The sequence below is a fragment of the Gobio gobio genome, assembly GCF_949357685.1.
Source record: "Gobio gobio genome assembly, chromosome: 8".
NCBI classification, from domain to species: Eukaryota; Metazoa; Chordata; class Actinopteri; order Cypriniformes; family Gobionidae; genus Gobio; species Gobio gobio.
This window is the reverse complement of record NC_137114.1, coordinates 45407143-45433392: the sequence shown is the minus strand read 5'-3', so window position 1 is coordinate 45433392 and position 26250 is coordinate 45407143. Positions and strand designations below refer to the sequence as shown.

At 40.3% G+C, this 26250-nt stretch overlaps 4 protein-coding genes across 4 annotated transcripts; all 4 read right to left on the bottom strand.

Moving 5' to 3' along the window:
- Positions 1–4585: 4585 nt before the first annotated feature.
- On the bottom strand, positions 4586–5623 carry LOC307130210 (claudin-8-like; the record flags this gene model as incomplete). Its single annotated transcript, XM_079823157.1, has 1 exon — positions 4586–5623. One exon carries the CDS (start codon positions 5621–5623, stop codon positions 4586–4588), a length of 1038 nt encoding a protein of 345 aa, XP_079679283.1.
- A 4210-nt stretch (positions 5624–9833) lies between these two features.
- cldn8.1 (claudin 8.1) lies at positions 9834–11536 on the bottom strand. Its single transcript, XM_079823158.1, has one exon. It carries the CDS (start codon positions 11482–11484, stop codon positions 10621–10623), a length of 864 nt encoding a protein of 287 aa, XP_079679284.1. The 5' UTR covers positions 11485–11536; the 3' UTR covers positions 9834–10620.
- A 2211-nt stretch (positions 11537–13747) lies between these two features.
- On the bottom strand, positions 13748–14995 carry LOC307130218 (claudin-4-like; the record flags this gene model as incomplete). The annotated part of the gene is made up of 1 exon (XM_079823173.1): positions 13748–14995. One exon carries the CDS (start codon positions 14993–14995, stop codon positions 14105–14107), a length of 891 nt encoding a protein of 296 aa, XP_079679299.1. The 3' UTR covers positions 13748–14104.
- A 7489-nt stretch (positions 14996–22484) lies between these two features.
- On the bottom strand, positions 22485–23159 carry LOC307130219 (claudin-8-like; the record flags this gene model as incomplete). The annotated part of the gene is made up of 1 exon (XM_079823174.1): positions 22485–23159. The coding sequence occupies one exon, from the start codon at positions 23157–23159 to the stop codon at positions 22485–22487; it is 675 nt and encodes a 224-aa protein (XP_079679300.1).
- Positions 23160–26250: the final 3091 nt, after the last annotated feature.

Here is a 26250-nt window from a genome sequence, read left to right as displayed (position 1 = left end):
ACTTACTCACGTTTTTTTAACCAGCATACCTCGGGTAAGCAATGTTTGGGTTAATCAACCTGGAGTTAGGGGTATATGTGACGGTAAGTTAACCTTGCTTTCTGGAATACCCCCCTAGCGTGCACCAACATATAATATTGTTGTGTTTAATCTAAAAATGCATTCACACCATGTAGTAATTACTGTAAATATGAGATTACGACTCTTCACAGAACACGTGATGGCCATCTGACCACTGCAGATTCTATTTGGCATTGATAGTGTTGCCATAGAAGCGCATAGGACGTCACAAGGTCATCTCGAAACTACACGACATTAGCGCGCGCAGCAGTTTTATTGTCTACCACTTTAAAAGCTCAAGCTCTTTAAAGCAGGATGGATTCTGATTGGCTGTCAATTTTTTTAAAGCCACAATATGTAATTTTTGGCCTAGAGGTAGCTTATTCAAAACAAAGGCGTAGCTTGACGCCTTGATTTCGCAGAGCTTTTATTATGCCACAGTCGCCGCTTCCGCTTCTTCCGCTCATGTGTATGTGGGGTAATGCAGTGCTGTTTATCATATTAGATACATTTGAGTGAGCTTGTTCACACTGTAAGCTAGATCGATATTAGACATGGTAAAATATGGTACTCACGGTAAATCAAGAAAACCAGATTTGATCAATAAGACTTACTGTGTTGAGCTGTATAACAATGATTAGATTTCTGTTGATGAATGCATCCAAACAGTTGCTCACCTGTCTAATAAAACACATAATATTAAAGCGTCTTTGGTGTTTCCATGGTTTCTACAAAATAAAACCGGGAATCGAGGGTAACGCGGGAATGATGTCCTTGATAGGTCCATGTCCTGGTTAAAATTGCTTATTTCTCTGGATTTGAACATTCTTGGAAACATTTTGGATAATAAATATATAACACTGTTCTAGTGGTTTTTGGATATTTGAATCCAAAAATCTTACATATTGTACCTTTTTAACGTTCATCAGCTGAAAAAAAACATGCTGAAACTGATTCCAACGGTCTGGATCTGGTTTAAGAGGTGATTGCTACCCGTATCCTTTAGGTCTTTGTGACAGTGGGTTTTTACGGCATTAGAGGGATTACAGAGACAGGATCTGGATCACAGGTCATTTAGAGAAGGAGGATAGCCAACAGTTCAGCCCCTGTAAACAAAGCCAGACGCCGGTTAATGCATTTCTACAGGATGTTCTACACTAGAGGTGTTTACTTTGACAACTCACTCGACTTCAAATTGCAATTGTTTGTATATTTCTTTACAGTGTAACATAGGGAATGTTTGCAATACAACTCACAATTTACAAAATGAAGTCCCCAATAAGCTACACTTGTACGTTGTAAGGGTGATAACTACAGTAAATGCTCAGCAAGGCCATCTACTGGTTAACCATCATAATGGCAATGGAAGATCAGGGTAAGTTATCACACTTTTGAAAGTCAATAACAACCTATTACAGGATTGCAATGAAAAGTGAACAACCATTACACTCAAGATAGCTGAACTGAGACCGACTCTGGGACAACTAGCCAATCTCCTCTACCTTATGTATTTTATCTCTAAGTCACAAGTGATAGAAACAGCAGAGACTTGCATAATTTACAAAGTGGAAATACAGTACAGTATATAATGAGTCCCCTGTCAGCTGAAAAGAGAGAACCATAGGATATTTACATGACTATCTCTTCAAATATTGTCATATTCTCAGCTCCGGGACAAACTCAGCTGTTTATTTGGAGAATAACACACCGCTTCTTAACTGCCAGTAAATATCATCCCACAGGGCTAAAACCGGTTTGATGTGCTGTATGCCGATTCAGTGTTTGCTGTCCGCATGCCTCAATGTGAAACAAAGGTTGTTTATGGGGGCTGGATTCATAAGAAACAATCGCAGCTTTGAGTTTCACCCAAATCACCCAAAAATGAAAATTCTGTCATTATTTACTCACCTACAAGTTGTTCCAAACCTGTATACGTTTCTTTCTTTCACTGTAAAATCCCACAGTGATTCTAATTAACACTTTTTAGTTACCTCTCCTTGAACTGTCACCTTATCGTGGTGGAGGGGTTTGAGTACCCGAATGATCCTGGGAGCCATGTTGTCTGGGGATGTATGTCCCTGGTAGGGTCTCCCAAGGCAAACAGGTCCTTGGTGACGGGCCGGACTAAGAGCAGTTCACAAGCCCATTATGATCACAATCAAAACAAGGACGAGACATCGCCTGGCATGGCGCAGCCGGGGCCCCACCCTGGAGCCAGGCCGGGCTCAGCCCAAAGGAGCGACGTGGGCTCACCACCGACAGGAGGGATCGTAAGGGGCCGGTGCATAGTGTATCGGGCGAGAGTCGAAGGCGAGGGCCCCGACAACCCGATCTCTGGACATGGAAACTGGCTTTAGGGCCCTGGGGAAGACCTAGGACACGCAGGAGGGATTATGTCTCCCGGCTGGCCGGTTCCCCCGGAAGAGCTGGAGGAAGTGGCTAAAGAGAGGGAAGTCTGGGCGTCTCTGCTTAGACTGTTGCCCCCGTGACCCGGCCCCGGATAAGCGGAAGATGATGGATGGATGGATGGACTTTTTAGTTAACTTTACTTAGTGTCTTAACTTAATTGTAAAAATCTAGTAATCTTGCTTACTCAGAAAAACCAAGTTAAGATTAATTGATTGGTTTGAGTGCCATTTTGTAAAGCAAAAAAAAAGAAATCCTCACCATTATAGTGATAAGTGTTCACTTTGGTTGGGCACTTGGAACATTTATATTATTAAACTCTCTTTCTGATGCAGCGATGCAACAATAAATCAGTTATTTGGTTTCAAAGGAAGAGAAGTAACAAATAGGTTGCTTTTTAAAGTTGACCTAGCTTCTGACTGAATAAGTAACTATAGCTAATTATTAAGTCAGAAATTAAGATCATCTTTTAAAATTAACCTATGTAATATTTCCCTTTATGTCATATACTGATCATTTACAATTTTATTGCTAACACTTACGTCATAAACACCTGTGAAACTTTTAATTGGGTTGACATAATCCCTCTATATTTGTAACAATATCTTGCAGTTGATCATGCTTGAGTCACACACACACTTCAACATTCAGCAAAACACAACAATGGTAACATCTATGGTAGCTATACTAAGTCAAGAGTAAACCTAAATTAAAAGATCAAGTACTCTCTACAGTTCTTTTAGTTACTAGAACTCTTGTGTAAGTGAACTAAACTAACTAAGCATTTGTTAGCACAACATAGGCCTATTCCTATTTCACTTTACTTGTTTTTTAAGGCAATCGGTTTGCATGCTTTTTTTCAAGTAAGTCTAACTAATTAGATTTTACAGCGTTTGTTGAACACAGAAGAAGATATTTTGAAGAATGTTAGTTTCTGGCCCTCATTGACTTTTTCATACTCATTTTTTTCAGCAACTGTTCGGTAACCAACATTCTTCAAAATATCATTGTTTGTGTTCAACAGAACAAAGAAACTCATATAGGTTTAGAACAACTTAGGTGAGTAAATGATGACAGAATTTTAATTTTGGGGTGAACTGTCCCTTTAATAAAACTAAATATTTGTGATGTATATGTTGCATGCATTACATATACAGTCGTGCTCATCAAAATGAAAACGTTTATATATATATAAACGTTTATATATATATATATATATATATATATATATATATATATATATATATATATATATATATATATATATATATATATATATATATATATATATATATATATATATATATATATATATTGCCTACAAAATTAAACTGATATAATGTTTAATGTGGGTTCTCACGATCTTGGAAAACCTGGATATGAGGGAATTTTAAAAGTGTGTTTTTTTAGACTGGGAAAAGGCATTTAAAAAGTCATGGAATTTTTTTTAACTATATAATTTTGGCTAGTTCTGTCAAGCACTAAAATATTTGATTGGGTAGGAATTGCTGAGGATTTGCTATTTGTGAAAATAAAAACAAAATGTAGGCTAATCATGACCTCAAAAAAGCTAAACCCAAAAGAATATGCAGTTATTGAAACTTCTGGAATTTAGAATTTTTATTTAGCCTAATTACAATTAGTCACCATGAAATAAAAATGAACAGTTCATATTTTTTTAAAATAAAATAATACAGTATTTATGTGCATTCATGTGCCTTATAATCTTTAATGAAAATAACTTCCCCTTCCTTTTGCAGTGACATCTCTCCTCTTTACTAGTGATCGACCAATAGCAAACCACAACCATCCAATCAATTCCCCACGGACAAAGTCAAGTACCGCTCTACATTTGTTCTTGTCCGAGAAGCCGTTTCACGCAGATAAACATCACCAAGCAAGAAAAGACTATCACAACTTCCTACACTCTAAAAAAATGCTAGGTTAAAAACAACTCAAGTTGGACTGAAACAATCCATTCACTGGGTTACAACAACCCAATACTCCATTTTCAACCCAACTTGGGTTGTTTTTAACCCAGCATTTTTTAGAGTGATTGATTTTTGTAAATGATTAGGCTATTATTTAAAAAATAAATGTTGAAATACATCAAAAACCCTTAGATACGTAGTCCATGGCTACTGTCTGAGCTGTACGACTGCACCCTGGAGTAGATGTACCCTACAAACAGCGGGTTCTGCGGCACAGGATGAAATGCGGATCCCGAGGTGAAGGACGCGTAGGGATCACTACCGTTGCTTCCTTTGAAGTGTCTGGAAAGCTGACGGGGGTGCTGTGTGTTTCGGGATACATACTGGCTTTGCATCACATTTGGGCCATCATAGTTCAGATTCTGAGGTGGCATGATGTTTTGACTGTACATTAAAGACCCTGTGGTCACCGGTTGCATACTGTAAGGTGAATGTTGACCACTGGAAGGCGTAATGGCGTAGCTGACCACAGAAGGCTGCTGAATGGAGAGGCTGTTGTTCTGGAGCAAAGGCTGGTGTCTGATAGAGTTAAAGGGCTGGAAGCGGTTTAACGCGGGTTTATTAACTGGTCGATGAGCATAAAATGATGAGTCTGATTTTGGACCAACACGACGACAGAGAAATATAACTCCAGAGGCCAAAAGAAAAGCACTAGTTACCCAACCGATATACAGCGCCTCTCCTAGTTCCCTGCGCTGGGCGTCGAGCAGTAGAGGGTTGTAGAAGTCTCTAATAACAGTGTGAGCCGTCCAAGAGACCGGGATGATAATGCAAACACACGCTAAAATCTGCATCGCCCCCGCAGCAATCGCAAACATGCTTTTGATACGCAGTTGATCCTTGAGACACGATGTGCAACGGAGGCCGAAAAGAGACACGAGCAGCCCGAGCGCAGACAGTGCCAGAGCGCTACACGTCAAGCCTCGGGCCGCCTGCAGGTCCGGCGGGAGGAACAGCAGAGAGTCGTAGACTTTGCACTGCATGTGGATGTTGGCCTGCCTGAAGCACGTCATCCACAGACCCTCCCAGCGGGTCTCCATCACAATGATATTCTCACCGATGAACGCCGTCACTTTCCACATGGGAAGGCCCGTGACGGCCACCGTCCCGATCAGACCGATGATGCCCAGGCACAGAGCGATGAGTTCAAACTTGCCCTGAACCATCACTGACCTCTGCCTCTCACGCTTTTGTCTATTTCATTCGTTTTCCTGAAAGTGGAGAGACAAATATAATTGGTTTCATTCTTGCAAATCATCATATTAGAATGATTTCTGAAGGATCATGTGACTGAAGACTGGAGTAATGATGCTGAAAATTCAGCTTTGATCACATTACATTTTACAATATATTCACATACTGTAGAAAACAGGTGTTTTAATACACTGCCTGACCAAAACAAACAAACAAAAAGTTGCTGTTTGGATTTAAATTGGTAAATGCTTAAGAGACTATGATTGGATCCTTATTGCAGTGATTATTATGTTTCTAGAATGTTGTATGTTTGTACAACAGTTCTTCTAACTCTAATTGATGGAGTGTGTAGTATAACAGAGGCCAGCTAGTAGTTGCTGTGTGAGTAAACCTCACTCCTCTGATCTCAAGAGACGCTCTAGCGACTCACGCTTGAGGTTGCAGCCTTTAGCCTCCTTGTTAGATTGTCTGACTCTCATGCTGGCATACCCGGGTTTGAGTCCCGCTTAGAGCGGGTGGTTTGAACAGGAGGGGTTACATTGGTGCTGTGACCCGGACGGGAGTGAGGTTTATGGGGGTGAGTGTAACAAAGGCCAGCTAGTAGTCGCTGTGTGAGTAAACCTCACTCCTCTGATCTCAAGAAACGCTCTAGAGACTGACACTAGAGGTTGAAGCCTTTAGCCTCCTTGTTAGAACGTCCGACTCTCATGCCGGCGGACCCGAGTTCGAGTCCCACTTGGAGCGGGCAGTTCGAACAGTAGGGGTTACATTGGTGCCGTGACCCGGACGGGAGTGAGGTTTAGGGGGGTGAGTGTAACGGAGGCCAGCTAGTAGTCGCTGTGTGAGTAAACCTCACTCCTCTGATCTCAAGAAACGCTCTAGAGACTGACACTAGAGGTTGCAGCCTTTAGCCTCATTGTTAGAACGTCCGACTCTCATGCCGGCAGACCCGAGTTCGAGTCCCACTTGGAGCGGGCAGTTCGAACAGGAAGGGTTACAGCTTTTCATTTTTTAAACAACCATGTAGGAAGACACATTATGACCATATTCCAGGATGTCAAGATTCATCAGCTCAGACTGTGAAAGAATGTTTGGGAGGGAGCATGAAGAGTCCAGACCTTAAATTCATTGAAAGTCTTTGGGGTGTGCTGGAGGAGACTTTACAGAGTGCTGGACTCTTGCATTGTTAATACAAGACCTTGACCACAAATGTATGCACGTCTTGATGGAAATAACATCACAACATTTATAGAGGTGCATCAATTTTTTGTCAAGATCTTGTATTGCCAATGCAAGAGTCCAGCACTCTGTAAAGTCTCCTCTAGCACAACCATGTAGCCTGAACAATTTGATCCTGATGAATCTTGACATTGTCATCCTGGAATATGGCCATGATGTGTATTCCTACATTGTTATTATTAAGAAATGAAGGTACACTCCGTTGCCAAACATATAACATGCTAGAAACATAATAATCACTGCAATAATGATCCAATCATAGACTCTTAAAAATGTGCCTATTTAAATCCGAACAGCGACTTTTGTTTTTGGCCGGGCAGTGTATTTCAATAGTACTGTTTTGATCAATGTAGTTTTGATCAAATAAATGCAGCCTTGGTGAACATAAGAGACTTCTGTCAAAAAAACAAAACAATCCCAGGCTCAATTCTGTTTTTAAACAAATGTTTAATTCTTCTGTTCATTTCTATTGTTCTCTTTTAAGCTGTTTTTGTTTTCAACAAAAGAACATGTCTCCTCAGATGACGGGAAACTATCCTCAACAAATGAATGAATCCACTCACCCTGTTCTGAACAAAGATAATCCTGTTGGGCAAGTGATTTAGTGTCCAAATCCAGAGGTCTCAGACTCGGCGTGTTAAACACAAAACACAGGTGTATTAGGTAAATGTTGTTCCTAGATCAAATGGGACAGTCAGTTTCCACATAGATCCACATGGCAGTGTGGCCGGAGTGTGCAATTATACATCTTGATGATAACTCTCTTTGTTATGGGAAAGTGGCAGCGGTGTCCTCTGATTGGTTCGGGATGATGAGGGTATGTAGAGATGCTGATGGTGTGTTTACTCTCCAGTGGCCAAATGCTGTCAACAAGACCCCTCTCATATATCTCAGATGACCTTGACTAAGAAAGAGTTATAGCATCCTCATACTCATACTTCATCACTAGAGGGAGTAGCAGCACCAATCTGCTTTTAAGCAGTGCTTTGGAAGCTGAGTTTCTTTTATCCACCTTATTTGGCACTAATGCAGAAGTAAGCTATTTCCCAGGAATGTGTGAGACTTACGATGCATTAGCCATTATAGGTAGAGAACTGGAAGAATAACAAAGTGCTAATAACCAGTCTGTTTATGATTACGATTAAAATAAGAAATACAAGCTTGCAATATCAAGGAGCTGGGCTGTTTTTGGACAGCTAAAATAACTGAATCATGTGACACAGGAGTTGGAAATTCCTGGGCGCTCTTACATTAAAAATAAGGTGGATAGCCTAGCCAGTGACAGCTTTGGACAATATGTTTGGTTGCTGCTTATTGCAGTCTAATTTTATTGTCATTAATCATGCATAAATGTACATTTCATCCAAATCACTGGTTAGAGACCATTGTCCCACACAGGCATGATGACTTTTGTAATAATCTAGTCAAGGTCACTTCTCCCTGGTGACGCGCCACATCTTTTGCATTAGTGGCCTGAACTATGAGGCCACCACAGTACATACAGGCTCTGTTCTAAAACCCAGTGAGCCGCCTTTCTATATATACTGCATACTAGTAAGCAAACTTCTAAGGAAGCATCTCAACTCAAATTGAACCTCATAAGTGAGTGATTTAGAACACCTAGGCCTTCACACAAATAACACTACAATGTGCATTTATATTTGGTAAAATAATTGGGAATAAAGTTATATAGACTGAACTTTGTGAAGACAAAAGGCGACTGAACTTTGTGAAGACAAAAGGCGATGATACATGGGGCAACTTTTTTGAGCAATGTTGCTGGGCAATGTTACAAAGCAATGTTGCTTGGCCACTTTTCCCATTGGGAATGGGCAACAAATTTCCATCTGGATACTTTAGATCGGTCATGGACCTGGTTTCCCGTTGATGGCAACATTGCCTAGTAACATTGCTCAAAAAGTTTCCCTGTGTATCATCACCATAAGATTGTATTATTTAATATAATTTTCTGTATTATTCTTTATCAATATTCATTATCATTTGTATTATCATTATCATTTAGTCAGAGTGAGCCTGAGCATGTGAGAGACACAGAGAGGAGATCATTTTGAACACAGGAATATGTAGCATAAGTTTTCCAATTACGCACGTGGCTGAAATTCTCTGTAAGGAAGAATTGTGTAGCATGATGTTGTTTTCCTACCAACGCATATGACACAAGTTCTCTATAAGACATCTATTTTGAACAATGAACAACAAGTTTCTCTAGGCATATGTTCAAGGGTATATTGTGCCGTGTGAAAGCGCAAGGTATAGCGTAAACAACCTGTTTTTCTGGTAATGTAATTGATTTCTCAACCTATAAAATCCAGACTGGGTGTCCAGGAAGACAGAGAAAGCTGGAATGAAGACCATCTCCCAGAAAATTGTCTTTCTCTACTATGTCTGATGTAAAATAATAAAAAGAAAATCTCTTGGCAAAATAACTGGTGTTATAACCACAGGGAAAAGCTTAATTTTTTAAGTCTACACTTAGTTTTATAAGTATTTTTGTATCGAATTAAATGACAACATTAATAATCAATTTGGGAGTTTTCCTCACAATGCATTCTCCAAGATAGTTTCCTGGTTCTGTTGTAGCACTACTATACCAACACCAAAAGCTCTTTGTGTAATTCACTCGCTCTGGGTGTGTCTACTCTACACAGAGACGCTCAAAACAATAGCCGTCTTACGTTTCACTGTGGCTTTCTGTTTATCTGAAGCCGCAGGGCATAAAGATCTTGAACGCACTGAGCTGAACTAAACCACCGAATTCAGCACCTGCCTGTAACTCAGACCCCGTGACTTTTTGAGAAAACACGTCCTCTGAAGCATAGAGATGAACAGATTTCTTCCAAGAATTATTACTGAGCAAATACACAACGCAAAGCAGAACACCACAGTTTCAAATGACAAGTAAATGCAGAAAGATATGAGGAGGAAAAGCAAATATCTTATCCTAAGATACTTCACTTGTTTATTGATTTAAATCATTTATGATATTTACAAAATTATCTGAATATTAAACATAGTTTCTGTTTTAGACAGCTTTGAAGTAATACCTCAAGTGACTCACTTTACAACATCCTGAGGTATGATCAATCTTATAAAACATCTTTATCTCAGTCACAGTTGTAAGTACTCTCAAACTACTTACATAGTTAAAAACAAAGTATAAATCACATTCAAATAGTCAAAACCGTAGCAAAGAATGAAATGTACAAGCAACTTTTTCACATTTAAAACCATTTCAATGTTCAAATTGGGTTACACTTTAGTTCAATGTGACGCAAGCACTGAGTAATATGAATGAACTACATGTACTTACTATAGACTTACGGTTAGGGTTTGGTTTAGTTACTTGTAATTATGCATAATTTACATAAAAATAAAGTGTCACCTTAAAATAAAGTGTTACCTAAAATTGTTTTTCTTTTTAAAAAAAAAACAACAACTTTGGTTTAAAGTCCTTTCTGTTTCTCATCTGCTCTTAGACATGTAAGCCAAAGTAGAAACAGTATTTAAATTTGATCAAAAACATTCCCAAGAATGAAAACTGGCAAAAATGAAATGGACAGCTAACTTTGTTACATTTAAAACCATTTCAATGTTACAATTTTATTCTTTTTTCTTTTGTAAAACACCTTTGTTTAGAAGTCCACTCTTTCCATCTCTCTCTCTAACACACACAAACAGACAAAAACGCAAATACACAAGCCTGTGGATTTCAGAGATAAGCCACTGCGCTGCGGGCGGACGGATGTCGGGACGGCTGTATGAATAACTGCTGTTTGGATGGTTGGTACGACTGCTGAATGAATGACTGCTGTCTGGACGGTTGATACGACTCCTGAATGAATGAGTGCTGTCTGGACGGTTGATACGACTCCTGAATGAATGACGGTGGTCCGGACGGATGGCTGTAGTCCGACCGCGCTTGCGGGTGGAAGGCCACGGGTTGCGGCTGATAGGCCACATGGGGTGCGTTCCTGGAGTACATGTACCTTGGGTCTGGGCCCTTGTCCAGGGGGCCGCTGCAGCAGGTGAATATGCAGCCGCCAGCGAACAGGAAGGCTGACGACACCCAGCCGATGTACAACGCCTCCCCGAGTTCTCTGCGCTGGGCGTCGATGAGCAAGGGGTTGTAGAAATCCTGGATGATGGCGTGTCCGGTCCAGGAGATGGGAATGAGGCAGCAGAAGCAGCCTATTAGAATCATGCAACCCGAGATGATCAGAATCATACGCTTGGCACGGTCGTTGTCTCGAATGCATGCCGTGCACCTCATCCCGACGATGGCGATCAGTAAACCCAGACCGGTCAATGCCACGGAGCAGCACATGAGCCCCCGTGCGGCCTGGAGGTCCGGGGGCAGCGCCAGCAGAGAGTCGTACACCTTACACTGCATCCGAATGCTGGCCTGCCGGTAGCAGTTCATCCACAAGCCCTCATAGCGGGTCTCCATCACAATGATGTTCTCCCCGATGAACGCAGTCACCCGCCACATCGGCATCCCGGTGCTGGCCGCCGCCCCGATGAGCCCGATCAGGGTCACGCACATTCCCACAATCTCCAGGGCGCTGTTCGCCATGACTCCAGAAGCCTGCGTGCTATAGAACAGCAAGGACAGGTTTCAACTGTGAGGATTTGCATCCTGCTGGATTGGGAGCTCATAGGTGTTCACCTGTTCCCAGTCTCCGCCCTTTTGCTCAAGGGAGGGAGGGAGCGCTGAGGGTGGTTGCTATGAAATCGAATCCCCCTGTGAGTGTTTCTATCTGGTTTTCTGCCGCTCGGGGGGGGGGGGGGGGGAGGAGGAGCACGTAGCAGTGTTGATGTTTGCTCAGCAGGCTATGTTTTCTGGCAAAGATCCTGTTAAGTGAGCAAACGCAGGGATCACTGAACAGCCAGATACAAGCAAACACACAACAAGCCTTGACTGCTGTCAATGTTTAACGCCATTGGTGTTGTGCCTCATTAAATTGCTGTCTGAAGTGTTCAAAAACATTTGTGCAGTCAGCTGATGGCTTAACGATGATGTTTTGCTTTTTGTGAAAGGTGAAGCGTGTCATTTTTGCACCATTGGAGATATTTCATTATTTTTGCAATTCTATTTGATGCTGAGAGGTGTTTAGCATGTTGTTTAAGGTGTTCTGGGGGAACCACTGAAAACAACCACGTAGCAACATGCTAAGAACCACTCAGTCAGAACACTTTAGCAGCTGCATAGCTACACCCTAGCAACTTTTGTACAGTCAAGAATTTTAGAATGTTACTATGTGGTTGCTTGGGTGTTGCTATGCAGCTGCTAAAGAGGTTCTGAGTGGTTTTTAGAATGTTACTATGTGGTTGCTCGGGTGTTGCTATGCAGCTGGTAAAGAGGTTCTGAGTGGCTTTTAGAATGTTACTTGCTGTTTCCAGGGTGTTGCTATGCAGCTGCTAAAGAGGTTCTGAGTGTTTTTTTACAATGTTACTATGTGGTTGCTCCGGTGTTGCTATGCAACTGCTAAAGAGGTTCTGAGTCGTTTTTAGAATGTTACTATGTGGTTGCTCGGGTGTTGCTATGCAACTGCTAAAGAGTTCTGAGTGGTTTTTAGAATGTTACTATGGTTGCTCGGGTGTTGCTATGCAACTGCTAAAGAGGTTCTGAGTGGTTTTTATAATGTTACTATGTGGTTGCACGGGTGTTGCTATGCAACTGCTAAAGAGGTTCTGAGTGGTTTTTAGAATGTTACTATGTGGTTGCTCGGGTGTTGCTATGCAACTGCTAAAGAGTTCTGAGTGGTTTTTAGAATGTTACTATGAGATTTCTAGGGTCTTAACAGCTGCATAGCAACCACTCAGAACACTTTAGCATCTGCATAGCAACCCCCTAGCAACTTTTATATGGTCAATCATTTTTGCAATTCCATTTGATACTGAGAATTTTATCTCATGTTGTTATGCATCTGCAAAAGTTTTCTGAGTGTGTTTAGCATGTTTAGGGTTTTGGGGCAAATCAACATATTAAAAATACAACACCTTAGCAAGAATTCCATTTGACAGTGAGCATTTTTTTTAGCATGTTACTATGTGCCCTCAGGGTTTCTAATTCATGATAATAAAACACTTAGAACATCTTAGCAGCTTCATAGTAACACCCTAGCAACCTTTGTAGCACTACTCACATTTTCTTCAGATAATGTGAAATAAAATCTAGTTTTTGTTCTCTACAAGACAGCTGACAGTAACTGTGCCCATAAACTTCTGGTATTAAGTACATTTTCATCAACAAGTCCAGATGAATGTTTAGACCAAAAATAAAGGTGCCAGGAAGAACCAAAAAGGGGTTTTCACGGCGATGCCATAGAAGAACCATTTTTGGTTCCCTGAAGAACCATTTTGGGAAAGGTTCTTTAAAGAATTTTTTTTTCTAACCATTTTATAGTCTAAAGAACCTTTCTACGCTTTAAAGAACCTTTTGTGCAATGGAAGGGTTCTTTGGATATTTACGGTTCTTAATGGACCCATACACCTCGCCAAAGAACCTTTATTTTTTAAGAGTATACCATTGTTTTGATGCATCAACTGTTATTTCAAGTACATCTTAGATCACTTGCACATCTCTTTTTGTCACACAACGTCAAAGTCACTCAGGCCTTCTGATAAATTTGCATTAAGGGTGTGACATTGAGGTTGTGGAACATTTCCTCTGACAACACAAGAGAAACAAACACTGGAGAGCCACCTCAACTGGTTCGACCAGCGTCGCCAAAACCAGGCTGAAAAAAACTGCAAAATCATGCTGTCAGATCCAGGAAAGGAATGTTTTCAGACTACAGACCAGGAACTTGTACATCCACTGTTCTTTTCAGACATTTATTTTAAATCTTTTTAATACAATTAAAGTCAATATAGTGCTTTAAAAATATACAAAGTGAAAAAAAATATCACAGAGTCAACATTAAATCAGTTAAATGCTGTATGGAAATATCCCACAGTTTTTAAATTTAGCACATTTCATCTTGTTCTTTGTACAAATCTAAATTACGAACAGTCTTTTATAATTTAGGCAAGAAGGAAATGCATTAAAAATCAAGCATCACATATACAGTCATATATAATCAATAAAGAGTCCTGTTTTCTTCTGAATGTTCATTCCCATCTCAGGTTCTTTCTGTACTGGAGTCTTTATGGGAGACTTTAGCGGTAAAGTGCAGCACTCACTGTGTGTCTCAGTATCTTGGCGGGTTATAGACTGATGGTGGGACGGAAGAATAGGCCGGTTGATATGCAGGTTGGTATCCGTATGCAGGCTGGTATCCGTAGCCGGGGGCATAGGTGTAGTTATACGGGGCCGATCCTGCACGATACATCACAGTAGCCATGTCCATTTTGTCCTGTGTCCGTGGTGCATGTCGACAGAGCAGAATCACCCCGGCGATGAAGAGCAAAGCAGAAGTGACCCATCCGATATAGAGGGCCTCCCCGAGCTCTCTGCGTTGAGCGTCGATCAACAAGGGGTTGTAGAAGTCCTGGATGATCATGTGAGCCGTCCACGACACGGGGATGATGGTGGTAAAGCAGCCCGCCAGGAACAAACACCCTCCACTCACCAAAACAATGTGCTTGGTCTTAGGACGGGAGTCCACCAGACGGGTACAGCGCATTCCTATGGCTGACACGATGCAGGCGATGGCGGACAGAGCGACAGATGTGCACATGAGACCCCTGGCAGCCTGGAGGTCGGACGGAAGGTACAGCAAAGAATCATAGACCTTGCATTGCATACGGATGTTGGCTTGCCGGTAGCAGTTCATCCACAAGCCCTCCCAACGCGTCTCCATCACAATGATGTTCTCCTGGATGAAGGCCGTCACCCTCCACATCGGGAGGCCTGTGACGGTGGCGACGCCAATCAATCCGAAAAAGCCGATGAGCAGCGCCACCACCTCGCAGCACATGGATTCCCGTCTCTTCCTCTTCTCAGTCTTGAGCTGCTCCTGGTATATTTCCTCCGCAGATTTCTCATCCGGATAGCCCGTGTACGCGCTGCCCCCATAGGTTTTGCCTGCGTAGGTTTTGTCCGCATAGGACTTGGCCACATAAGACCCGGAGTAAGACATGATGGTCGAGACCCAGGTCACAGCTCTCCTTTACTGTGGTGTTTCTCAAATGAGACCGGAAGATCCAGATGACACGTATTTACAGCCAAGAAAAAATGTTAATGATGTTATGTGATCAGACCGGTTCAGCTGCTCCTGGAGCATCTGGTAATCACTTCGAAGGAAACTGGTGATACTTGAAATGTTTAAACAAAAGACATCTATTTCCAAATTCTGCCATTAGGTGGCTTCTAAATATGAACATGCAAACACAAAACCAGAGCTGCCAACTCTCACGCATTGGCCGCAGGGGCGCCGCTAAGGGGAGGAAAGTTAGGACGATTCTAAGGGCCCAGACACTTTTGGGGCCCCCAGAGATCGGTTTTAATAGTAGTAACAGTACTAGTAGTAATGTATTATAAATGTATAATCTACCAAAGAGTTACAAATATAAATAAATGCCATTTCCGGCAAAATCCAGCAAAACGCTCCACTCATGAACCGCTCACACTCACCGGTAAAACTACGTTCACACATATCCCACTCCGACATGAAGTTTCTCTGTGCTATAATTGTTGCAGCCATTAAGGTATTTATTTTTATATTTATGTTTAAATATTATAATGTTGTTTTTTATGTCTATGTTGTCAATCTGTCAATCGATGTCGATTATGAAAAGTGAACTGCATGAGATAGGACACATCATAAGATGAATGGAGTTGATCAGACATGATTGTGAAGATTTGTTTTGTATAAACTGTATCTTAATTTTAATCAATGTTTCATCAGCCAATTGGGGCATTCTGGGTTGAGCGAGCGGAGCTTAATTGGTCAGTATTATTAAATTGCAGACAAAGATTTTGGATAGCTAGGTTGGTGTGGTAGAGGCCCCAACATCGTATTCTTTCATAGGGCCCAAAATTGCTAGCGGCGCCCCTGATTGGCCGTAAGACACGCATTTGAATGGTTTCACACGCTCACACCCCTGATTTCTCACGCTGAAGTGTCAACCTGGTCGGTCAAATGCCTGAAAGATGAGTTTATAGATCTACCAGTTACCAGCTACTCGTTATCGACTGTGGTAGTTATGCTTTCAGTTTGGGGGTTCAAGATAAATGTGCAAATAAATAGGCTATGGCGGCGTAGTGCGACCAAAAGCCAGATTCGCTCAAATCCAGTTCTGACATGAAATTTGCCTGTATTTGTTGTAGCTATTAAATGTAGCTATTTTGTTTATTTATGTTTAAATATTAGCCAGTGCTATTTTAGATTTCATCTAGGCTATTATGAAAAGTGCATAGACAAAGTCAAAGACATAGGGTCAGAAATGATTTTTAATTTATTTAAAGTTAATTTCGTTTTGTATAAATTGTAGCCTATCTTAATTTTAATCAGTGTTCACTTTGCAGATGAACTGGAGCGCATCTCAAATAAACCCAAACTCAGCAGCTAGCCTACTTGCCTCACAGACATGAGAAGTAGGCCTATAGAAAGCTTGAAATGTTACAATTTGTCCTAAACATGACACATGTTTTATATTGAGGGCCTCAAAATAACTGGTAAGATATTTCACATGTATAGTTTAAAACAGGTGCTCTGAGAGATAGACTGACAGATATCTTTACAAATAGCCTACTTGCGGTGTTTGTGGTGAGATGTGGTGCTTTCCTCAGTGCATAACTTACATTTCACATTATATTCTCCATCTGTAAATGTTAGAAATATGTGCAAATATGTCCATTTTGCTGTCTGGAGAGGACGAGCTTCTGCAAGTGAATCTCCGCTAAAATTCAAGATTCCGTGATCGAGCGCCGCCACCTGCAAATAGCTCAATAATTCTGACTAAAATATACACATTTCTAAAATATTTGTTGTTGGACAGTAAATGTGCCATATGTGGAATTTTAAACCCACAAGTAAATATATTTTTATGAAAGTGAGTGACCATTATGGGGTAATCAAGTAGGCTATTCTAATGCTTTTTCAAAATTATTAATTTTGTTTTTGGCCACCGTATAAACCCCCTTTTTGCACAATGTATTGCATAGCCTACATTACATTCACTGTATTTCAATATCAACATTGCTTTTAGGACATCAGTGGGCAGGATGTGAAATAAAATAATTAAAATAAGTACAGATTTATTTTTTCCAAATAGAAAAACTTTGCCATTGAAATGACTGGGAAAAAAGTGTGAAAAATAACCCTGAAAAAAAAAAATTGCTTTGTACGGCGACAAAATTTTGGTTGGCCCCACCAAATCTCATTCCAAGATTTTTCGAAAAGTTGGCAGCTCTGCAAAACAGCTTGTTGGAGTGTAAAGATTTATTAAAAAGTTAATTTTCAAGTTATAAAATAAATAAAAATGTATAAATATAAAAAAACATTTTAATGCTCAAGTTATCAAAATACAGTAACATACTACTACTATTAATAATAATGTAAAATGAATACAATATAAATAATAAAAAAGTGAGTGAGTGAGTGAGTGAGTGTCCCGGACATTTCAGACACCACTACAAATGGCTGTCCCCTCAAATAGTGCCCTATTTAAGGGTATAGGGGGCGATTTCGCATTCAGTCTCTGTGACAGATAAGCTTAGCCAATCAAATATACTCAGCACTGTAGGTGTAAGAAAAAAATATGAAATAAAAATGATATACAAAATTTAAAAAATAACTTTATACAATTTAACATGCATACATACATACTATTGCTCTTTCATAGCTCAGGAGACAGGATTGTGTTCAGAGTAATATTTCATTTAAGTTTCACCTTTGTCTCATTTGTTTCTCTTAAAGGATTATTTAAAAATGAAAATGTCCTGATATTTTACTCACCCCCATCTCATCCAAGATGTTCATGTCTTTCTTTCTTCAGTGGAAAAAAAGTTTTTGAGGAAAACATTCCAGGATTTTTCTCCACACAATGGTCTTCAATGCAACCAAAATGTTGAAGGTCCAAATCAGTGCAGTTTCAAAGGCTTTAGAGGCTCTGCAATCCCAGACGAGGAATAGGGTCTTATCTAGACAAATCATCTGCCATTTTCAAGAAAAAATAATCATTTATATACTTTTTAACCTAAATCGGCGACATGCCAGGGATTGCATAATCACGTCGGAAAGGTCACACTAGACGTAGGCGATGTAAGCAAATGCCCCAAGAGAACATGCGAGGACTAAATGCCCTTTACCAAAAACACTCCATCTCCAACTTCAAAATCGTCCAACATCGTTGTTTTACCTTTTTTTTTGCTAAAGGAGGTTTGTATTAGTCTTCGCACGAGTGCTTTGTAAACACGGTGGTGGCACTTCTGCCTACGTCTAGCGTGACCTTTCAGACGTGATTACACAATCCGTGGTGCGTCGCAGAGCAGCGCAAGATGAGCAATTTAGGTTCATTTTATTATTTTCTTTTTTTAAATGGCCGATGGTTTTGCTAAATAAGACCCTTTTCCTCATCTGGGATCGTGCAGAGCCTCTGAAGCCCTTCCTGTGAAAATGCATTGATTTGGACCTTCAACTGTTGGTTGCCATTGAAGTCTATGATGTGGAGAAAAATCCTGGAATGTTTTCCTCAAAAAGCTTCATTTCTTTTCGACTGAAGAAAGAAAGACATGAACACCTTGGATGAGATGGGGGTGAGTAAATTATCAGGAAATTTTCGTTTTTGAAGTGAACTAATACTTTAAAATTGCTTAGGAAAAACAAAAACAAACATAAACGAGTCAATAGGTTACATCCATTAAGAGTACAGAGCAATAAAATGAACGTTGATAGCAGCACAGATCATTTAATTTTTCATCTTTTGGAAGAATTTGGAGATCCTGAACTTTGTAAGAAAAAACTTTGAAGATCTTGATGAAGAAGTTTATTGCAGCATAGCATTGATAAAGTACACGAAGCACCTTGGGTTCATCAGCGGCAGAACCCAGAACATTCAAATCTCAAACCTTTCTTCCTGTTAAAGTTTACCACTCTTAAGGGGGTCGCACACCGGACGCAAAGCTCAGTGCCGCGCCACGTTTTTAAAATTCGAACACATTGTTTTCAATGAGTGTACGCACACCGGCGGCGACTTTTGCCGCCCAGCTACGACTCAGGAAGTTGTTCAAAATCCTGCCGCGCCACAGAGCGCCATTTCAAGGTTTTATATTAAATTTATATTATATTTCCCTCAAATCGTCAATGTACATACTGATTTCACCCTGTGCTACAAGATACATTTGTTTTACATTCTGAGTTCAACAGCTTGAATACAATTGAAATTGAATAAATTGAGCTTGTGCATATAGAATGTGCGCGTCCGGTGTGAGATACCTGAGACGCGGAGCGGAGCGGCGCTGAGCTTCGCATCCGGTGTGCGGCCCCCTTTAAAGGGATAGCTCACCCAAAAATGAAAATTACCCCATGTTTTACTCCCCCTCAAGCCATCCTAGGTGTATGGCTTTCTTCTTTCAGACGAACACAATCAGAGTTATATTAAAAATGTCCTGGCTCTTCCAAGCTTTATAATGGGAGTGAACGGCTGTTTCTGTCTTGATCCATCATAAACTTTATTAACGGGGGTTAATAAAGGCCTTCTAAAGCAAAGTGATGCATTTGTGTAAGAAAAATATCCATATTAAAAACTTTACAAATCTGTCACACGCACGTTCACGAGAGACTGGCGTTCCAGCATAGGACGCAGGTGTAACGTACGTTTCGGTGACGAACGCGGAAGTGAAGAGGATGGAGCAAAACAAAACTTGGTTCTCGAGAGAACTTGCATATTCTCACCGGAGCGTCCTACGTCATACGCTGGAACGCCAGTCTCTCGTGAACATGCGTACGACAGTTAGAGTTCGAGATTACAGTTTGTAAAGTTTTACATATGGATATTTTTCTTTCACAAACGCCTCACTTCGCTTCAGAAGGCCTTTATTAACCCCCCGGAGTTAACCCTAAGGAATTTGCTGTTGTAATGGATGCAATCCCCCGGAAAGTATTGATCCTTTTGAGGAATACATCCCAGGAAGAAGATCTACATTTTACAGATATCAAGGATAAAATATTTATTGGTTATACAAATATTTTACAAGGTAGAGTCTTAAATAACTACATTAGAAATATACTTAATAATATTGTTTATCCTCCAGCTCGCTTTTTCTGGTCTTCTGTGTTTGGAGATGCGAATTGGCGTAAAGCTTGGCGAACAGTGGATAAATTCTATATTAATAACAAAGTGAAAGAAGTCTCTTTTAAAATAATGCATAGAATATATCCAGTAAAACATGTGCTGGAACGTTTTAAATTAGATACTCTTGTAATTGCTGTAATGGTGAAAAGGAAACTATACATGCATTTGCATACATACAAAAATATTTTGGATTGATGTGGAGTGTTTCAAAATTCAAAATTCAACATTGATGCTGAGTGGATTTGACATAATAATATACTTAAATGATTATGGGATTGAGAAAAATAAGGCATACTTCATACAATTAGTAATATTGATGGTAAAATTTCACATTCATAAAATGAAACGGTCGGACCCCAAACATAACTTTTCTTGCTTTAAAATGGACTTTAAAAATCTTTATTGTTAAGTTTTGTGTAATTGCATGAGTAAAAAGGCAATTAGAGCTTATACAAGTGTAAGCTGGTATGATGTTGTATAAAATAGCACCCTTGTCCTTTTGTTTGTTATTTTGTTCAATTTTGTTCTTGTCCTCTGGCACTGTTTGATTTGACTTTACTTTAGTTACTCTGTATTTTTGTCTCATTGTGTTGCTCTGGTTATGGCATTAATAAATAAAAAAAATGAATAAATAAAAAAGAAACAGAGCCGTGTGGAGCAGTTATATGATGGAAATATGCACTTTAATGAACTTCAAAAACGACACAACCATTCTCTGCCATTATAAAGCTGTGAAGAGCCAGGACATTTGTTAATATAACTCTGATTGTGTTCGTCTGAAAGAAGAAAGTCATACACACCTAGGATGACTTGAGAGTGAGTAAATCATGGGCTAATTTTCATTAGTGGGTGAACTAACCCTTTAATGTAAATGAAATGGCTCCTGTTGTAACAGCTGTGGTATGTTAATGAAGTTGTGACACTTTATTGTCTGAGATGGTTCACTGTGTCCCATTCCCATTCAACTAATTGACCATTTGCTCAGGATGTGATCGACCCAAATGATACATAAACAGCATAACCGTTGACTTTCTTCTTCTCTATGATAATTACGCCGTTTTGGGGGGTGAGCTCATTCTAAAATATACTTTGGAGTGGAATCTGATTCGAGGCAGACTACAATTTCTTACAAGTTAAATTTCCCATGAGGCCACTCAGCGTCTGCTGTTTCCTTCAGCTGCTGTATCTCAGTGAGAGGTCAGGTGTGGTACAGGTATTACAGCGTTTTTAGGTAAGACACGCAAATAGAACGGCTGCTAGACAAGTGATGGAGGGTGGAACCTGAGATGGCTTAGTGTCAACACACACACACACACACACACTGTCTCCCATCTGTAGATATCTAATCGCTCTAACATCAGTCCAGTGTCAGTGTGGTTTACATTTTAGTTTCACTTACAGTAAATAAATGCATGTGGGTGTTGCTAAAATATCTAAGCATGTCAGATGCAAATCTCACGCGGACGGAATGCCAGTATTTTTCATCATGTTCTTTTTCATCTTGTCTACTTTGTATATACAGCTGGGTGGCGTAAATTTCATTAATGCAATTATTTTTTAGTAAAAAGCACAGGCAAATGATCCGAGCTGCTCCACATTAATTTAAAGCTCTAAACTGTCTTACTGTATGTTTATTGTCTTATTTGTTTCTACGTTTATTCCTCCAATAGAAGTTCTGAGCAAAGAGAAGTTAAGTTGTGAGAATCACACAACTTAAACAGCAACTTCAGTGTTTAAATGATCCTTTAATATCACTTAATTTTAAGTAGCATATTTAATATAACAAGACAATCTTACATTATATTTAGTACATTGCATTTTATAGTGCAGTATTTATAAGTATAAGAACAGATAAATAATATATATAATACAATTATATTTGACCATAAAAAGAAAAACATAACACATTCATCATTTAATAATTCAGATACAAAAGTATAAAAGTATTCAGTGTTTCCTTAGCAGGAATTATTTTTTTTGTAAATTAATTTTTGATGATTGCCATGACCGCTTGTTTAGTCTCATTCATAATTGAATGGTTTCATAAAAATTGCTACAGGTAAACCATGTGTATGGATGCACAAGTTACTTTCAGATTTTCCTTACAAGTACAGAACTAAAATAAATCAATTCAACCCAAAATGTTTCAAAATATAACTACAATCATATCATCAGACACTTCATTGAATGCATTTAGTTAGTCAGTCAGTAACATTTCATCTAAATTCAACACATTTTCCAAGATTCATCTGACCAAGATGGCAACAAAAACGAAAAAAAAATATACACATTTAAATGGACAACCGCACCTAATGAACACATTTATCTCGGTCAGACGTACTGACTCTTCCAGTAAGAGTTAGAAGAGGGTGTCCGTTCCAACATGCTCATTCTGTCCTTTTCCACTGGGACATACGGCCCGTCCTCCTCGTCCTTCCTCTGGCGGGGGGCGTAACGGCACAGCAGTATCACCCCCGCAACCAGGAGGAACAGGAACGTGGCGAAGCCCACATACAGCGCCTGTCCGATCTCCCGCTTTTGCGACTCCAACACCATGGGGTTGTAAAAGTCTTGGACGATGGAATGAGTCGACCAGCAGACGGGGATGAGAATGGCGAGGCCGGCGACGACGAAGAGACAGCCGCCCACCAGCAGGATCACATTCTTGCCCCTGCTGTCGTCTTGACAGCAGTCTGTGCCCCTCATCCCGCAGACGGACACCAGGACGGCTAGAACGGTGAGCGCGATGGAGATGCACATGAGCCCGCGGGCCGCCTGGATGTCTGCCGGCAGGATGAGCAGCGAGTCGTAGACTTTGCACTGCATCCTGATGTCCGCCTGCCGTATGCACACCATCCATAACCCCTCCCACTGCGCCTCCATGACGACGAGGTTGGACCCGATAAACGCCGTGACCTTCCACATGGGCAACGCGGTCACTGCGACAGTCCCTACCAGACCAATGACGCCCAGCACCAGGGCCAAGATCTCCAGTTTAGCCCTCATGACTACAGCGGCTTCGGTCGTGAGCAGAAATGATGTGAAACGCCAGCCTTTGATCAAATATACAAGGGTTATCTGATAGGAATGAGGTAGGAGGGGTTTGGTCCATCCGTGCTATGCGGTAACACTGGTTTCGTTACGTGATGACAAATGGACTTGGTTTTAACGGAAGTCTGTGACTTCATGCACCTGTTGTAACAGCAGTCATTTCTCCACTGGTTAAAAACAACGGGCTCCATAGTGAGGGCCAACATGGGCTAAAGCAATGGTTCTCAACCACTAAACGCCAAGTAAGACATTGATTAAAAAGTGACATTTTGTAGAAAGACTGATATGGTATTTTCAGTGCATAGGGCCTCAGCACCAGATTTGGGACCGGAGTCTGCGCAGTAGAGAGCAGGAAGTAGAGGCGCGATATCAAAAGCCCACCCACACTCTCGCAGATGCCGAACAATTCATTATGTCGGTGTGAAATAAACAGTTAAGGAAATTTAGAAATTAAAGCTAAAGCTCCAATCTCTCCCATTTTTCCAGCACTTTCTTCCATTCAGAGTGCACCGTTTTCCTATATTTAAAGACCTTGATATAATGCATTATAAAAGTATTTTTAATGTATTAATTATAGGGATGCACCGAATCCAGATTTTTGGGGTTCGGCCGAATACCGAATCCACTGGTTAAAATTTGTCCGAATCCGAAACCGAATACCGAATCCTTCTCCCATCCTCAGTCCATTATCACAGTAAACACATTAACGAAGTAAACAACGTCCACAGCAGAGTAGGGATGCTCATATTGACCGTTTAACCGTTAACCGAAAGTAAGAACTTTGACCGATTAATACTACCAGTTAAACGGTTTAAATGTTTTTACCGCTTTTTTGTTTGTTTGTTTTTTGATGCATGGTTAAGAAAAATATGCTGTAGGCTATAGCGTTATTTGTTCACTCACGGAGCGCGTCGACATGTGCAACCACAAACCAGATATATCTCGCAAAATGAAGCAATGGAAAGCTTACTGTGTGGGGCCATTTTCGACAGAAAAATACATCAGTGGAACTCCGAAGCTTCATGAAGCAGTGTTTTGAAATCAGTTATCACTATATAAGTCGTTATTTAGTTTTTTGGCGCACCAAAAATATTCTCGTGGCTTAATACAACCCCAAATCAGAAAAAGTTGGGACAGTATGGAAAACGCAAATAAAAAAAAAGAAGTGATTTCTAAATTTACTTTGACTTGTATTTCATTGCAGACAAGATGAACACAAAATATTTCATGTTTTGTCTGGTCAACTTCATGTCATTTGTAAATATGCATCCTTTCCTGTCATTCAGACCTGCAACACATTTCAAAAAAAGTTGGGACAGGAGCAATTTAGGGCTAGTAATGAGGTAAAATGGTTAAATAATGATGTGATTTGAAACAGGTGATGTCAACAGGTGATTGTAATTATGATTTGGTACAAAAGCAGCATCCAAGAAAGGTCTAATCCTTTAGGAGCAAAGATGGGCCGAGGATCGCCAGTTTGCAAACAAATACGTGAGAAAATTATTGAAATGTTTAAAAACAATGTTCCTCAAAGAATGATAGGAAGAGATTTGGATATTTCACATTCAACAGTGCATAACATAATTAAAAGATTCAAGGAATCTGGAGGGATTTCAGTGCGTAAAGGACAAGGGCGCAAGCCTAAGCTGAACAACCGTGATCTCCGATCCCTCAGGCGGCACTGCATCAAGAATCGTCATTCATCTATAAGCGATATCACCACATGGGCTCAGGACTACTTTGGCAAACCTTTGTCAAGTACCACAATACGTAGTTACATCCACAAATGCCAGTTAAAACTGTACTGTGCCAAAAGGAAGCCCTATGTTAACAGTGTCCAGAAGCGCCGTCGACTTCTCTGGGCTCGGAGGCATCTGGGATGGACCATCACACAGTGGAAACGTGTACTGTGGTCAGATTAATCAGTATTTCAGGTATTTTTTGGGAGGAATGGACGCCGTGTGCTCCGGACCAAAGAAGAAAAGGATCATCCAGACTGTTACCAGCAACAAGTCCAAAAGCCAGGGTCTGTCATGGTATGGGGTTATGTCAGTGCCCTTGGCAAAGTTAACTTGCACTTCTGTAAAGGCACCATTAATGCTGAAAAGTACATAGAGATTTTGGAGCATAATATGCTGCCTTCAAGAAGACATCTTTTCCAGGGACGTCCAAGACAATGCAAAACCACATTCTGCACACATTACAAAGTCCTGGCTGCGGAGGAAGAGGGTACGGGTACTTGACTGGCCTGCCTGCAGTCCCGACCTGTCTCCAATAGAGAATGTGTGGCGCATTTTGAAGCGCAAAATGCGACAACGAAGACCCAGTACTGTTGCCCACCTTAAGACTTGTTTGCAGGATGAATGGGACAAAATTACACCTGAAACACTTCATCACTTGGTGTCTTCCGTCCCTAAACATCTTTTAAGTGTTGTGAAAAGGAATGGCAACATTACAAAGTGGTAAATGCTTTACTGTCCCAACTTTGTTTGAAATGTGTTGCAGGTCTGAATGACAGGAAAGGATGCATATTTACAAATTACATGAAGTTGACCAGACAAAACATGAAATATTTTGTGTTCATATTGTCTGCAATGAAATACAAGTCAAGGTAAATTTAGAAATCACTTCTTTTTTTTTTTGCGTTTTCCATACTGTCCCAACTTTTTCTGATTTGGGGTTGTAGTATTAATATTGAACCACTGTACTCACATGAACTGATTTAAATATGTTCTTAGTACATTAATGGATCTTGAGAGAGGAAATGTCATTGCTGCCTATCAGCCATCAGATTTCAACAAAAATATCTTAATTTGTGTTCCGAAGATGAATGGATGTCTTACGGATGTGGAACGGCATGAGGGTGAGTAATAAATGACATTATTTTCATTTTTCGGTGAACTAACCCTTTAATAGTTAGTAAGGGAGTTGTTAAGTTTAGGTATTTGGTCGGATTGTGGGATGTAGAATAAGGTCATGAAGAATAAGGCATTAAAGGAACTGTATGTAAGAAACGTATTTCAATTAATCATAAATTGGCCCTGAT